Below are 14,102 nucleotides of genomic sequence, written 5' to 3' on the forward strand. Positions count from 1 at the left end.
TGGTACAGTTACTCCTGCTCTGTGTCCGCTCTCCCTGTCTGTCTGTAGGGTGGTACAGTTACTTCTGCTCGGTGTCCGCTCTCCCTGTCTGTCTGTAGGGTGGTACAGTTACTCCTGCTCTGTATCTGCTCTCCCTGTCTGTCTGTAGGGTGGTACAGTTACTCCTGCTCTGTGTCCGCTCTCCCTGTCTGTCTGTAGGGTGGTACAGTTACTTCTGCTCTGTGTCCGCTCTCCCTGTCTGTCTGTAGGGTGGTACAGTTACTTCTGCTCTGTGTCCGCTCTCCCTGTCTGTCTGTAGGGTGGTACAGTTACTTCTGCTCTGTGTCCGCTCTCCCTGTCTGTCTGTAGGGTGGTACAGTTACTTCTGCTCTGTGTCCGCTCTCCCTGTCTGTCTGTAGGGTGGTACAGTTACTCCTGCTCTGTGTCCGCTCTCCCTGTCTGTCTGTAGGGTGGTACAGTTACTTCTGCTCTGTGTCCGCTCTCCCTGTCTGTCTGTAGGGTGGTACAGTTACTCCTGCTCTGTATCTGCTCTCCCTGTCTGTCTGTAGGGTGGTACAGTTACTCCTGCTCTGTGTCCGCTCTCCCTGTCTGTAGGGTGGTACAGTTACTTCTGCTCTGTGTCCGCTCTCCCTGTCTGTCTGTAGGGTGGTACAGTTACTCCTGCTCTGTATCCGCTCTCCCTGTCTGTCTGTAGGGTGGTACAGTAACTCCTGCTCTGTGTCCGCTCTCCCTGTCTGTAGGGTGGTACAGTTACTTCTGCTCTGTGTCCGCTCTCCCTGTCTGTCTGTAGGGTGGTACAGTTACTCCTGCTCTGTATCCGCTCTCCCTGTCTGTCTGTAGGGTGGTACAGTAACTCCTGCTCTGTGTCCTGCTCTCCCTGTCTGTCTGTAGGGTGGTACAGTTACTTCTGCTCTGTATCCTGCTCTCCCTGTCTATAGGGTGGTACAGTTACTCCTGCTCTGTATCCGCTCTCCCTGTCTGTCTGTAGGGTGGTACAGTTACTCCTGCTCGGTGTCCGCTCTCCCTGTCTGTCTGTACGGTGGTACAGTTACTCCTGCTCGGTGTCCGCTCTCCCTGTCTGTCTGTAGGGTGGTACAGTTACTCCTGCTCTGTATCCGCTCTCCCTGTCTGTCTGTAGGGTGGTACAGTTACTCCTGCTCTGTATCCGCTCTCCCTGTCTGTCTATAGGGTGGTACAGTTACTTCTGCTCTGTATCCGCTCTCCCTGTCTGTCTATAGGGTGGTACAGTTACTCCTGCTCTGTGTCCGCTCTCCCTGTAGGGTGGTACGTTATATAGTACGGTCTGTAGAGGACTTTGGGGATGTTTATTCCTCTCTTCCTCCCCATTGGTAGCATAGGACAATTGCTCGGGACTTGGAAGCTTGTGTGCTATAGGTCTGTACCTGAGCTCTGAGACACAATAGATGTGCTATGATTATTAACATTTTGCAGTTTGAATACATCTGCACTATTATTATTTACAATAACTCTGATGACAATATACAAGTGGTTTCAGGTTCTGAGTGGATGTATATATATAAGGTGTTCCACAATGACCATACACACACCACCTTATCGATACGCTAAGTATAGGCTATATTGCAGAGTCCTGTTCTATAATGGCCACAGTGCATTGCTGCTTTAGTGTTTATAATCCATGTACCCTGTTCTGTCTCCATCTCCACAGGGGTGTTGTCGTCCTTTAAGCTTCCAGCCTATGAGGAGGTTGCAAACCGGCCCACAACCCCTCCTCCTCCATACAGCTCCATCCTTACCCAGCTGGGCCTGCCGTCTTCATCACCCCCACCAGCCTCCCCTTCAGACCCTCCTTCCCTCACTCCCAGCTCTGATCACTCCAGCACTTGCTCTTGTAGTTCCGGATGCTTGCTGTCTCGAAGTAGCTCATTCTCTGTCCAGGTGACAGATGAGATGGAGACCAGCCTGGGAAGTACAGCCAGTGAGGGAGGGAGCTGGGAACAGAGCCCAGAAGAGGAGGGGGCTTGTGGTAGTGACCATACCCTTCACAAGCATACAGCCTTTTCCTCCTACGTTGACATTTTCGATGGTCACCACTGCTGGGTCATTGAGGAGGTTGATGAAGAAGCTGAGGAAGAACATTACAGACAGAGGAGATTGACCGGGGACTCGGGGATAGAGGTATGTCTCTGCCAGGTGAACCGAGATGAGGATGGAGAAGACGCGGAACCGCTTCATGACAATCCAGACTGCGCACAACGGAGCAGGTCTGCAGAGACTCCGGTAGAAAAGGGAGACACTGAACCAAATTCACCAGTCCAGCCAGTGTGATGGAAGGAGCCTGGGAGGAGAGAGGTGTAATCCATCCAATGAGGAAGCGGGGGGAAAGCAACAGAATTACCTAATTTCAATGGAAGGGCTGAATGAACCAGTCTATGGGGGGTGCAGGGCATATGAACTACCCAGGTCAGCTGTAGATAGGGGCGCTTAAATTAGTCCAAAGGGAGGGGTATGGGGTACAACTCAGTTTCACAGTCTAACCGTGGGGAGGAGCATCTGCATTTCCCAGTGGAAGAGAAGGCGTGAAGGGAGCACCGGAAGTAGCCGATCAGGCCATATGAACTTCCCAGTTCAGCTGCACATAGGACCATTTGAGTCGCCCAGTCCAACCAAGACTCTGAATGACCTGATCCATACAGTTCGTGTGAATTGCCCAGTTCATCAGAAGGATCGGAGTAATGGTTGGCGTGAGAGACTGGACCAGAGAAGAAGCTGAGACTGGACGGAATAACACTTTGTCCCCTGGACAGAGCTCTGGCCACACCGGCGACTCACAGGAACTGTCAGAGATGAACTCTGTGCTTTCATTAGCTGGTGGTGTCTGGTGGCCCCTCGTCCCACCCTTGCGTGTCTGGGGCTTCTGCCGTCACTCCTTCATTTGTTCTGCTTTGTATGGCCAGTAACAGTGACATAAACGCTTTCCGCGTGGTGGGAGTATATATACCATGGAGCGTGTGTTAGCACCAAATAAAACCATGTTTACAATAAAGTGCTGCCGTGTGCTCTTCTTGTCTTTTCTAACTTCTAGCAACCAATGTCTAATCACCATGATAGACCTAGGTGTGCACCCAGCTCGTCTCTCCTACTGCTGCCATCTGCTGCATTGTCATTAGATTGGTCGTAATGTCCTACTGGCACTTATAGAAAGCAAGTGAGCCCCAGTAGTCTGAGCAAGAACGCCCCAGCAATCCATAATTTCACAGCTTGTATTAATGTAAAGCACAGGTAACTCTTCTGCTATAAGTTTTGCCCCGAGGGCAGATTTATGTGTCACCCCGTCAAAAAAAGGCCCCTGAGGAACTTCCCAGTACATCCCTGGTTACCGGCCTCTCGGCATACACCATAGGAGTCTGCACTTTCATATCCACTGCTCTGTTACACAGGATAAACCAGAAATGCATGTTTAAGTAAGATTTAATGGAAACAAATCCCATTCCCTCCCGGGCTGTCATGTGCCAATCCCATTCCCTCCCTTCCATCCCGGGCTGTCACATGCAGATCCCATTCCCTCCCTTCCATCCCGGGCTGTCACACGCAAATCCAATTCCCTCCCTTCCATCCCAGGCTGTCACACGCAGATCCCATTCCATCCCAGGCTGTCACATGCTGATCCAATTCCCTCCCTTCCATCCCGGCCTGTCACACGCAAATCCCATTCCCTCCCTTCCATCCCAGGCTGTCACATGCTGATCCCATTCCCTCCCTTCCAACCCGGGCTGTCACGTGCTGATCCCATTCCCTCCCTTCCAACCCGGGCTGTCATGTGCTGATCCTATTCCCTCCCTCCCTTCCCAGGCTGTCACGTGCCAATCCCTCCCATCCCGGGCTGTCACGTGCCAATCCCTCCCTTCCATTCCGGGCTGTCATGTGCCGATCCCATTCCATCCCGGGCTGTCACACCAATCCCATTCCATCTCGGACTGTCACGTGCCAATCCCATTCCATCCCGGACTGTCACGTGCCAATCCCATTACCTCCCTTCCCTCCCGGGATGCGCCGATCCCATTCCCTCCCTTCCATCCTGGGCTGTCACATCCCAATCCCATTCCCTCCCTTTCATCCTGGGCTGTCACGCGCCAATCCCATTCCATCCTGGGCTGTCACGTTCCCTCATCCCGGGCTGTCACGTGCAGATACCATTCCCTCCCTTCCATCCCAGGCTGTCACATGCTGATCCCATTCCCTCCCTTCCATTCCGGGCTGTCACGTGCAGATTCCATTCCCTCCCTTCCATCCCAGGCTGTCACATGCTGATCCCATTCCCTCCCTTCCATCCCGGGCTGTCACGTGCTGATCCCATTCCCTCCCTTCCATCCCGGGCTGTCACGTGCTGATCCCATTCCCTCCCTTCCATCCCAGGTTGTCACACGCAGATCCCATTCCCTCCCTTCCATCCCAAGCTGTCACATGCTGATCCCATTCACTCCCTTCCATCCAGGGCTGTCACATGCAGATCCCATTCCCTCCCTTCCATCCAGGGCTGTCGCATGCAGATCCCATTCCCTCTCTTCCATCCCGGGCTGTCACACGCAGATACCATTCCCTCCCTTCCCTGGCTGTCACATGCAGATCCCATTCCCTCCCTCCCTTCCCGGGCTGTCACGTGCTGATCCCATTCCCTCCCTCCCTTCCCAGGCTGTCACGTGCAGATCCCATTCCCTCCCTTCCATCCCAGGCTGGCACATGCAGATCCCATTCCCTCCCTTCCATCCCAGGCTGTCACATGCAAATCCCATTCCATCCCAGGCTGTCACATGCTGATCCCATTCCCTCCCTTCCACCCAGGGCTGTCACATGCTGATCCAATTCCCTCCCTTCCATCCCAGGCTGTCACATGCAGATCCCATTCCCTCCCTTCCATCCAGGGCTGTCGCATGCAGATCCCATTCCCTCCCCTCCATCCTGGGCTGTCACACGCAGATACCATTCCCTCCCTTCCATCTAGGGCTGTCGCATGCAGATCCCATTCCCTCCCCTCCATCCTGGGCTGTCACATGCAGATCCCATTCCCTCCCTCCCTTCCCGGGCTGTCACATGCTGATCCCAATTCCCTCCCTCCCTTCCCAGGCTGTCACGTGCAGATTCCATTCCCTCCCTTCCATCCTGGGCCGTCACATGCAGATCCCATTCCCTCCCTCCCTTCCCAGGCTGTCACATGCAGATCCCATTTCCTCCCATCCCGGGCTGTCACACGCAGAGCCCATTCCCTCCCTTCCATCCAGGGTTGTCACATGCAGATCCCATCCCCTCCCTTCCAACCTGGGCTGTCACGTGCTGATCCCATTCCCTCCCTCCCTTCCCAGGCTGTCACGTGCCGATCCCAATCCCTCCCATCCCGGGCTGTCACGTGCCTATACCTCCCTTCCATTCCGGGCTGTCATGTGCCAATCCCATTCCATCCCGGGCTGTCACACCAATCCCATTCCATCTCGGACTGTCACGTGCCAATCCCATTCTATACCGGACTGTCACGTGCCAATCCCATTACCTCCCTTCCATCCCGGGATGCGCCGATCCCATTCCCTCCCTTCAATCCTGGGCTGTCACATGCCGATCCCATTCCCTCCCTTCCATCCTGGGCTGTCACGAGCCAATCCCATTTCATCCTGGGCTGTCATGTTCCCTCATCTCGGGCTGTCACGTGCAGATCCCATTCCCTCCCTTCCATCCCAGGCTGTCACATGCTGATCCAATTCCCTCCCTTCCATCCCAGGCTGTCACACGCAGATCCCATTCCCTCCCTTCCATCCCAGGCTGTCACATGCTGATCCCATTCCCTCCCTTCCATCCAGGGCTGTCACATGCAGATCCCATTCCCTCCCTTCCATCCAGGTCTGTCGCATGCAGATCCCATTCCCTCTCTTCCATCCCGGGCTATCACACGCAGATACCATTCCCTCCCTTCCCAGGCTGTCACATGCAGATCCCATTACCTCCCTCCCTTCCCGGGCTGTCACGTGCTGATCCCATTCCCTCCCTCCATTCCCAGGCTGTCATGTGCAGATCCCATTCCCTCCCTTCCATCCCAGGCTGTCACATGCAGATCCCATTCCCTCCCTTCCATCCCAGGCTGTCACACGCAGATCCCATTCCATCCCAGGCTGTCACATGCTGATCCCATTCCCTCCCTTCCATCCAGGGCTGTCACATGCAGATCCCATTCCCTCCCTTCCATCCCAGGCTGTCACATGCAGATACCATTCCCTCCCTTCCCAGGCTGTCACATGCAGATCCCATTCCCTCCCTTCCCTTGCTGTCACATGCTGATCCCATTCCCTCCCTTCCCAGGCTGTCACGTGCAGATCCCATTCCCTCCCTTCCATCCTGGGCTGTCACATGTAGATCCCATTCCCTCCCTCCCTTCCCAGGCTGTCACATGCAGATCCCATTTCCTCCCATCCCTGGCTCTCACACGCAGATCCCATTCCCTCCCTTCCATCCAGGGTTGTCACATGCAGATCCCATTCCCTCCCTTCCATCCCAGGCTGTCACACGCAGATACCATTTCCTCCCTTCCCAGGCTGTCACATGCAGATCCCATTCCCTCCCTCCCTTCCCAGGCTTTCACGTGCAGATCCCATTTCCTCCCATCCCGGGCTGTCACACGCAGATCCCATTCCCTCCCTCCCTTCCCGGGCTGTCACATGCTGATCCCATTCCCTCCCTTTCATCCCAGGCTGTCACATGCAGATCCCATTCCCTCCCTCCCTTCCCGGGCTGTCGCATGCAGATCCCATTCCCTCCCTCCCTTCCCAGGCTGTCACATGCAGATCCCATTTCCTCCCATCCCGGGCTGTCACACGCAGATCCCATTCCCTCCCTTCCATCCAGGGTTGTCACATGCAGATCCCATTCCCTCCCTTCCATCCAGGGTTGTCACATGCAGATCCCATTCCATCCCGGGCTGTCACATGCAGATCCCATTCCCTCCCTTCCATCCAGGGCTGTCGCATGCAGATCCCATTCCCTCTCTTCCATCCCGGGCTATCACACGCAGATACCATTCCCTCCCTTCCCAGGCTGTCACATGCAGATCCCATTACCTCCCTCCCTTCCTGGGCTGTCACGTGCTGATCCCATTCCCTCCCTCCATTCCCAGGCTGTCATGTGCAGATCCCATTCCCTCCCTTCCATCCCAGGCTGTCACATGCAGATCCCATTCCCTCCCTTCCATCCCAGGCTGTCACACGCAGATCCCATTCCATCCCAGGCTGTCACATGCTGATCCCATTCCCTCCCTTCCATCCAGGGCTGTCACATGCAGATCCCATTCCCTCCCTTCCATCCCAGGCTGTCACATGCAGATACCATTCCCTCCCTTCCCAGGCTGTCACATGCAGATCCCATTCCCTCCCTTCCCTTGCTGTCACATGCTGATCCCATTCCCTCCCTCCCTTCCCAGGCTGTCACGTGCAGATCCCATTCCCTTCCATCCTGGGCTGTCACATGTAGATCCCATTCCCTCCCTCCCTTCCCAGGCTGTCACATGCAGATCCCATTTCCTCCCATCCCTGGCTCTCACACGCAGATCCCATTCCCTCCCTTCCATCCAGGGTTGTCACATGCAGATCCCATTCCCTCCCTTCCATCCCAGGCTGTCACACGCAGATACCATTTCCTCCCTTCCCAGGCTGTCACATGCAGATCCCATTCCCTCCCTCCCTTCCCGGGCTGTCATGTGCTGATCCCATTCCCTCCCTCCCTTCCCAGGCTTTCACGTGCAGATCCCATTTCCTCCCATCCCGGGCTGTCACACGCAGATCCCATTCCCTCCCTCCCTTCCCGGGCTGTCACATGCTGATCCCATTCCCTCCCTTTCATCCCAGGCTGTCACATGCAGATCCCATTCCCTCCCTCCCTTCCCGGGCTGTCGCATGCAGATCCCATTCCCTCCCTCCCTTCCCAGGCTGTCACATGCAGATCCCATTTCCTCCCATCCCGGGCTGTCACACGCAGATCCCATTCCCTCCCTTCCATCCAGGGTTGTCACATGCAGATCCCATTCCCTCCCTTCCATCCAGGGTTGTCACATGCAGATCCCATTCCATCCCGGGCTGTCACATGCAGATCCCATTCCCTCCCTTCCATCCAGGGTTGTCACATGCAGATCCCATTCACTCCCTTCCATCCCGGGCTGTCACATGCAGATCCCATTCACTCCCTTCCATCCCGGGCTGTCACATGCAGATCCCATTCCCTCCCTTCCATCCAGGGCTGTCACATGCTGATCCCATTTCCCCCCCTTCCCAGGAGGTCACGTGCTGATCCCAATCCCTCCCTTCCATCCAGGGCTGTCACATGCTGATCCCATTCCCTCCCTTCCCAGGCGGTCACATGCAGATCCCCTTCCATCCCGGGACGCGCTGATCCCATTCCCTCCCTTCCATCCTGGGATGCGCCGATCCCATTCCATCCCGGGCTGGCAAATGCTGATCCCATTCCCTCATCCCGGGCTGTCACGTGCCGATCCCAATCCCTCCTATCGCGGGCTGACACCTGCCGATCCCAATCCCTACCATCCCGGGCTGTCACGTGCCGATCCCAATCCCTCCCTTCCATTCCAGGCTGTCATGTGCTGATCCCATTCCCTCCCTTCCATCCCAGGCTGTCACATGCTGATCCCATTCCCTCCCTTCCATCCCAGGCTTTCACATGCTGATCCCATTCCCTCCCTTCCATCCCAGGCTGTCACATGCTGATCCCATTCCCTCCCTTCCATCCCAGGCTGTCACCTGCTGATCCCATTCCCTCCCTTCCATCCCAGGCTTTCACATGCTGATCCCATTCCCTCCCTTCCATCCCAGGCTGTCACATGCTGATCCCATTCCCTCCCTTCCATCCCAGGCTGTCACCTGCTGATCCCATTCCATCCCTTCCATCCCGGGATGCGCCGATCCCATTCCCTCCCTTCCATCCCGGACTGTCACGTGCCAATCCCATTCCCTCCCTTCCATCCCGGGATGCGCCGATCCCATTCCCTCCCTTCCATCCCGGGATGCGCCGATCCCATTCCCTCCCTTCCATCCTGGGCTGTCATGTGCCGATCCCATTCCATCCTGGGCTGTCATGTTTCCTCATCCTGGGCTGTCACGTGCAGATCCCATTCCCTCCCTTCCATCCTGGGCTGTCACGCGCCAATCCCATTCCATCCCGGGCTGTCACGTGCCGATCCCATTCCCTCCCTTCCATCCTGGGCTGTCACGCGCCAATCCCATTCCATCCCGGGCTGTCATGTGCCGATCCCATTCCCTCCCTTCCATCCTGGGCTGTCACATGCCAATCCCATTCCCTCCCTTCCATCCTGGGCTGTCACGCGCCAATCCCATTCCATCCCGGGCTGTCATGTGCCGATCCCATTCCCTCCCTTCCATCCTGGGCTGTCACATGCCAATCCCATTCCCTCCCTTCCATCCTGGGCTGTCACGCGCCGATCCAATTCCATCCCGGACTGTCACGTGCCAATCCCATTCCATCCCGGACTGTCACGTGACGATCCCATTCCATCCCGGGCTGTCACGTGGTGATCACATTCCCTCCCTTCCATCCCAGGCTGTCACGCGCCAATCCCATTCCATCTCGGGCTGTCACATGCCGATCCCATTCCCTCATCCCAGGCTGTCACGTGCCGATCCCAAACCTGCAACACCCCAGGCAGTCACACGCCTTTTTCATTCCTCACTGATCCCATTCCCTCTTTTTCCCCCATCACCTCAAGCTGTTGCTCGCTGATCTAATTCCTCCCCAATGCCCCAACCTGTCATGCGCTGATCCCTCACCCCCTGACACCGCAGGCTGTCACACACAGATCACATGTCCTCCCTTCCCCTGATGCCCCAGCCTGTCATACACTGATCCCTCACCCCCTGACACCGCAGGCTGTCACACACAGATCACATGTCCTCCCTTCCCCTAATGCCCCAGCCTGTCATACACTGATCCCTCACCCCCTGACACCGCAGGCTGTCACACACAGATCACATGTCCTTCCCCTGATGCCCCAGCCTGTCATGCGCTGATCCCTCACCCCCTGACACCGCAGGCTGTCACACACAGATCACATGTCCTCCCTTCCCCTAATGCCCCAGCCTGTCATACACTGATCCCTCACCCCCTGACACCGCAGGCTGTCACACACAGATCACATGTCCTTCCCCTGATGCCCCAGCCTGTCATGCGCTGATCCCTCACCCCCCTGACACCGCAGGCTGTCACACACAGATCACATGTCCTCCCTTCCCCTGATGCCCCAGCCTGTCATGCGCTGATCCCTCACCCCCTGACACCGCAGGCTGTCACACACAGATCACATGTCCTCCCTTCCCCTGATGCCCCAGCCTGTCATACACTGATCCCTCACCCCCTGACACCGCAGGCTGTCACACACAGATCACATGTCCTCCCTTCCCCTGATGCCCCAGCCTGTCATACACTGATCCCTCACCCCCTGAGTTAGGAAAAATCAAACAGGTTTGACCAACCATTTTTGGGCATTTTTTGGCGTGTGGGAACAAACGGCTGTTGATCATTTTCTCCCACACACTGCCCAACTATCGTTCTAACCAGTCAACAAGATGGTTGGTTGGAATGATATCGTTCTGGCGTATGACCAGTATTAGAGGGGAGGATAACCAATGTAAGTGATGTCTGGTGTAATGTAATGCTAGGTCTAGATTACACTGGGTTAAATGTGCCAAGTATTTATTAATTTTTCTGTAACACAACCCTCGCAAGCCGCATATCCTATTACTGACACTGTAACATAGCATTCCGTATGCAGATACAGCTAGAGTCACACAGAATTTAGGCATGCTGCAAATCCTGTTACCGACACTGCAACGTAGCATTCTGTATGCAGATACAGCCGCAGTCACACAGAATATAGACATGCTGCATATCCTATTACTGACACTGTAACGTAGCATTCTGTATGCAGATACAGCCGCAGTCACACAGAATATAGACATGCTGCATATCCTATTACTGACACTGTAACGTAGCATTCTGTATGCAGATACAGCCGCAGTCACACAGAATATAGACATGCTGCATATCCTATTACCGACACTGTAACGTAGCATTCTGTATGCAGATACAGCCGCAGTCACACAGAATATAGACATGCTGCATATCCTATTACCGACACTGTAACGTAGCATTCTGTATGCAGATACAGCCGCAGTCACACACAGAATATAGGCATGCCGCATATCCTATTACTGACACTGTAACATAGCATTCTGTATGCAGATACAGCCACAGTCACACACAGAATATAGGCATGCCGTATATCCTATTACTGACACTGTAACATAGCATTCTGTATGCAGATACAGCCAGTCACACACACAGAATATAGACATGCCACATATCCTATTACTGACACTGTAACGTTACATTCTGTATGCAGATACAGCCACAGTCACACACAGAATATAGGCATGTCACATATCCGATTACTGACACTGTAACGTTACATTCTGTATGCAGATACAGCCACAGTCACACACAGAATATAGACATGCCGCATATCCTATTACTGACACTGTAACGTAGCATTCCATATGCAGACACAGCCGCAGTCACACACAGAATATAGGCATGCCGCATATCCTATTACTGACACTGCAACGTAGCATTCTGTATGCAGATACAGCCACAGTCACACACAGAATATAGGCATGCCACATATCCGATTACTGACACTGTAACGTAGCATTCTGTATGCAGATACAGCCACAGTCACACACAGAATATAGGCATGCCGCATATCCTATTACTGACACTGCAACGTAGCATTCTGTATGCAGATACAGCCACAGTCACACACAGAATATAGGCATGCCTCATATACTATTACTGACACTGTAACGTTACATTCTGTATGCAGATACAGCCGCAGTCACACACAGAATATAGACATGCCGCATATCCTATTACTGACACTGTAACACAGCATTCCATATGCAGATACAGCCGCAGTCGCACACAGAATATAGACATGCTGCATATCCTATTACTGACACTGTAACATAGCATTCCATATGCAGATACAGCTGCAGTCACACACAGAATATAGGCATGCCGCATATCCTATTACTGACACTGTAACACAGCATTCTGTATGCAGATACAGCTGCAGTCACACACAGAATATAGGCATGCCGCATATCCTATTACTGACACTGTAACACAGCATTCTGTATGCAGATACAGCCGCAGTCACACACACAGAATATAGGCATGCCGCATATCCTATTACTGACACTGTAACGTAGCATTCCATATGCAGATACAGCCGCAGTCACATACAGAATATAGACATGCCACATATCCTATTACTGACACTGTAACATAGCATTCTGTATGCAGATACAGCCGCAGTCACACACAGAATATAGGCATGCCGCATATCCTATTACTGACACTGTAACACAGCATTCTGTATGCAGATACAGCCACAGTCACACACAGAATATAGGCATGCCGCATATCCTATTACTGACACTGTAATGTAGCATTCCATATGCAGATACAGCCCCAGTCACACACAAAATATAGGCATGCCACATATCCTATTACTGACACTGTAACACAGCATTCTGTATGCAGATACAGCTGCAGTCACACACAGAATATAGACATGCCGCATATCCTATTACTGACACTGTAACATAGCATTCTGTATGCAGATACAGCCACAGTCACACACAGAATATAGGCATGCCGCATATCCTATTACTGACACTGTAACATAGCATTCCATATGCAGATACAGCCCCAGTCACACACAAAATATAGGCATGCCACATATCCTATTACTGACACTGTAACATAGCATTCCATATGCAGATACAGCCCCAGTCACACACAAAATATAGGCATGCCACATATCCTATTACTGACACTGTAACATAGCATTCTGTATGCAGATACAGCCACAGTCACACAGAATATAGGCATGCCACATATCCTATTACTGACACTGTAACATAGCATTCCGTATGCAGATACAGCTAGAGTCACACAGAATTTAGGCATGCCGCATATCCTATTACTGACACTGTAACATAGCATTCCGTATGCAGATACAGCTAGAGTCACACAGAATTTAGGCATGCTGCAAATCCTGTTACCGACACTGCAACGTAGCATTCTGTATGCAGATACAGCCGCAGTCACACAGAATATAGACATGCCGCATATCCTATTACTGACACTGTAACACAGCATTCTGTATGCAGATACAGCCGCAGTCACACAGAATATAGGCATGCTGCATATCCTATTACTGACACTGTAACATAGCATTCTGTATGCAGATACAGTCACACACAGATTATAGGCATGCCACATATCCTATTACTGACACTGTAACGTAGCATTCTGTATACAGATACAGCCGCAGTCACATACAGAATATAGGCATGCCGAATCTCCTACTACTGACACTGTAATGTAGCATTCCATATACAGATACAGATACAGCTGCAGTTACACACAGAATATAGGCATGCCGCATATCCTATTACTGACACTGTAACGTAGCATTCTGTATGCAGATACAGCCACAGTGCCAGTAATAGGATATGCGGCATGCCTATATTCTGTGTGTAACTGCAGCTGTATCTGTATACGGAATGCTATGTTACAGTGTCAGTAATAGGGTATGCGGCATGCCTATATTCTGTGTGACTGGCTGTATCTGCATACGGAATGCTACATTACAGTGTCAGTAATATGATATGTGGCATGCCTGTATTCTGTGTGTGACTGTGGGTGTATCTGCATATGGAATGCTATGTTACAGTGTCAGTAATAGTATATGAGGCATGCCTATATTGTGTGTGTGACTGCAGCTGTATGTGCATATGGAATGCTACCTTACAGTGTCAGTAATAGGATATGTGGCATGTCTATATTCTGTGTGTGACTGTATCTGCATATGGAATGCTATGTTACAGTGTCAGTAATAGGATATACGGCATGTCTATATTCTGTGTGTGACTGCAGCTGTATCTGCATACAGAATGCTATGTTACAGTGTCAGTAATAGGATATGTGGCATG

At 52.8% G+C, this 14,102-nt stretch overlaps 1 protein-coding gene across 1 annotated transcript in view; it reads left to right on the plus strand.

The window, feature by feature from the left end:
* The window catches only part of WBP1 (WW domain binding protein 1), a 67,655-nt gene extending 64,630 nt beyond the window's left edge, over window positions 1-3,025 (plus strand). The window contains exon 4 of the mRNA XM_063925701.1: window positions 1,688-3,025. Coding sequence (XP_063781771.1) covers window positions 1,688-2,307 — 620 coding nt within the window. The 3' untranslated portion in view covers window positions 2,308-3,025. The remainder of the gene's footprint in view (window positions 1-1,687) is intronic.
* Window positions 3,026-14,102: the final 11,077 nt, after the last annotated feature.

This window comes from Pseudophryne corroboree, chromosome 1, assembly GCF_028390025.1.
Source record: "Pseudophryne corroboree isolate aPseCor3 chromosome 1, aPseCor3.hap2, whole genome shotgun sequence".
NCBI classification, from domain to species: domain Eukaryota; kingdom Metazoa; phylum Chordata; class Amphibia; order Anura; family Myobatrachidae; genus Pseudophryne; species Pseudophryne corroboree.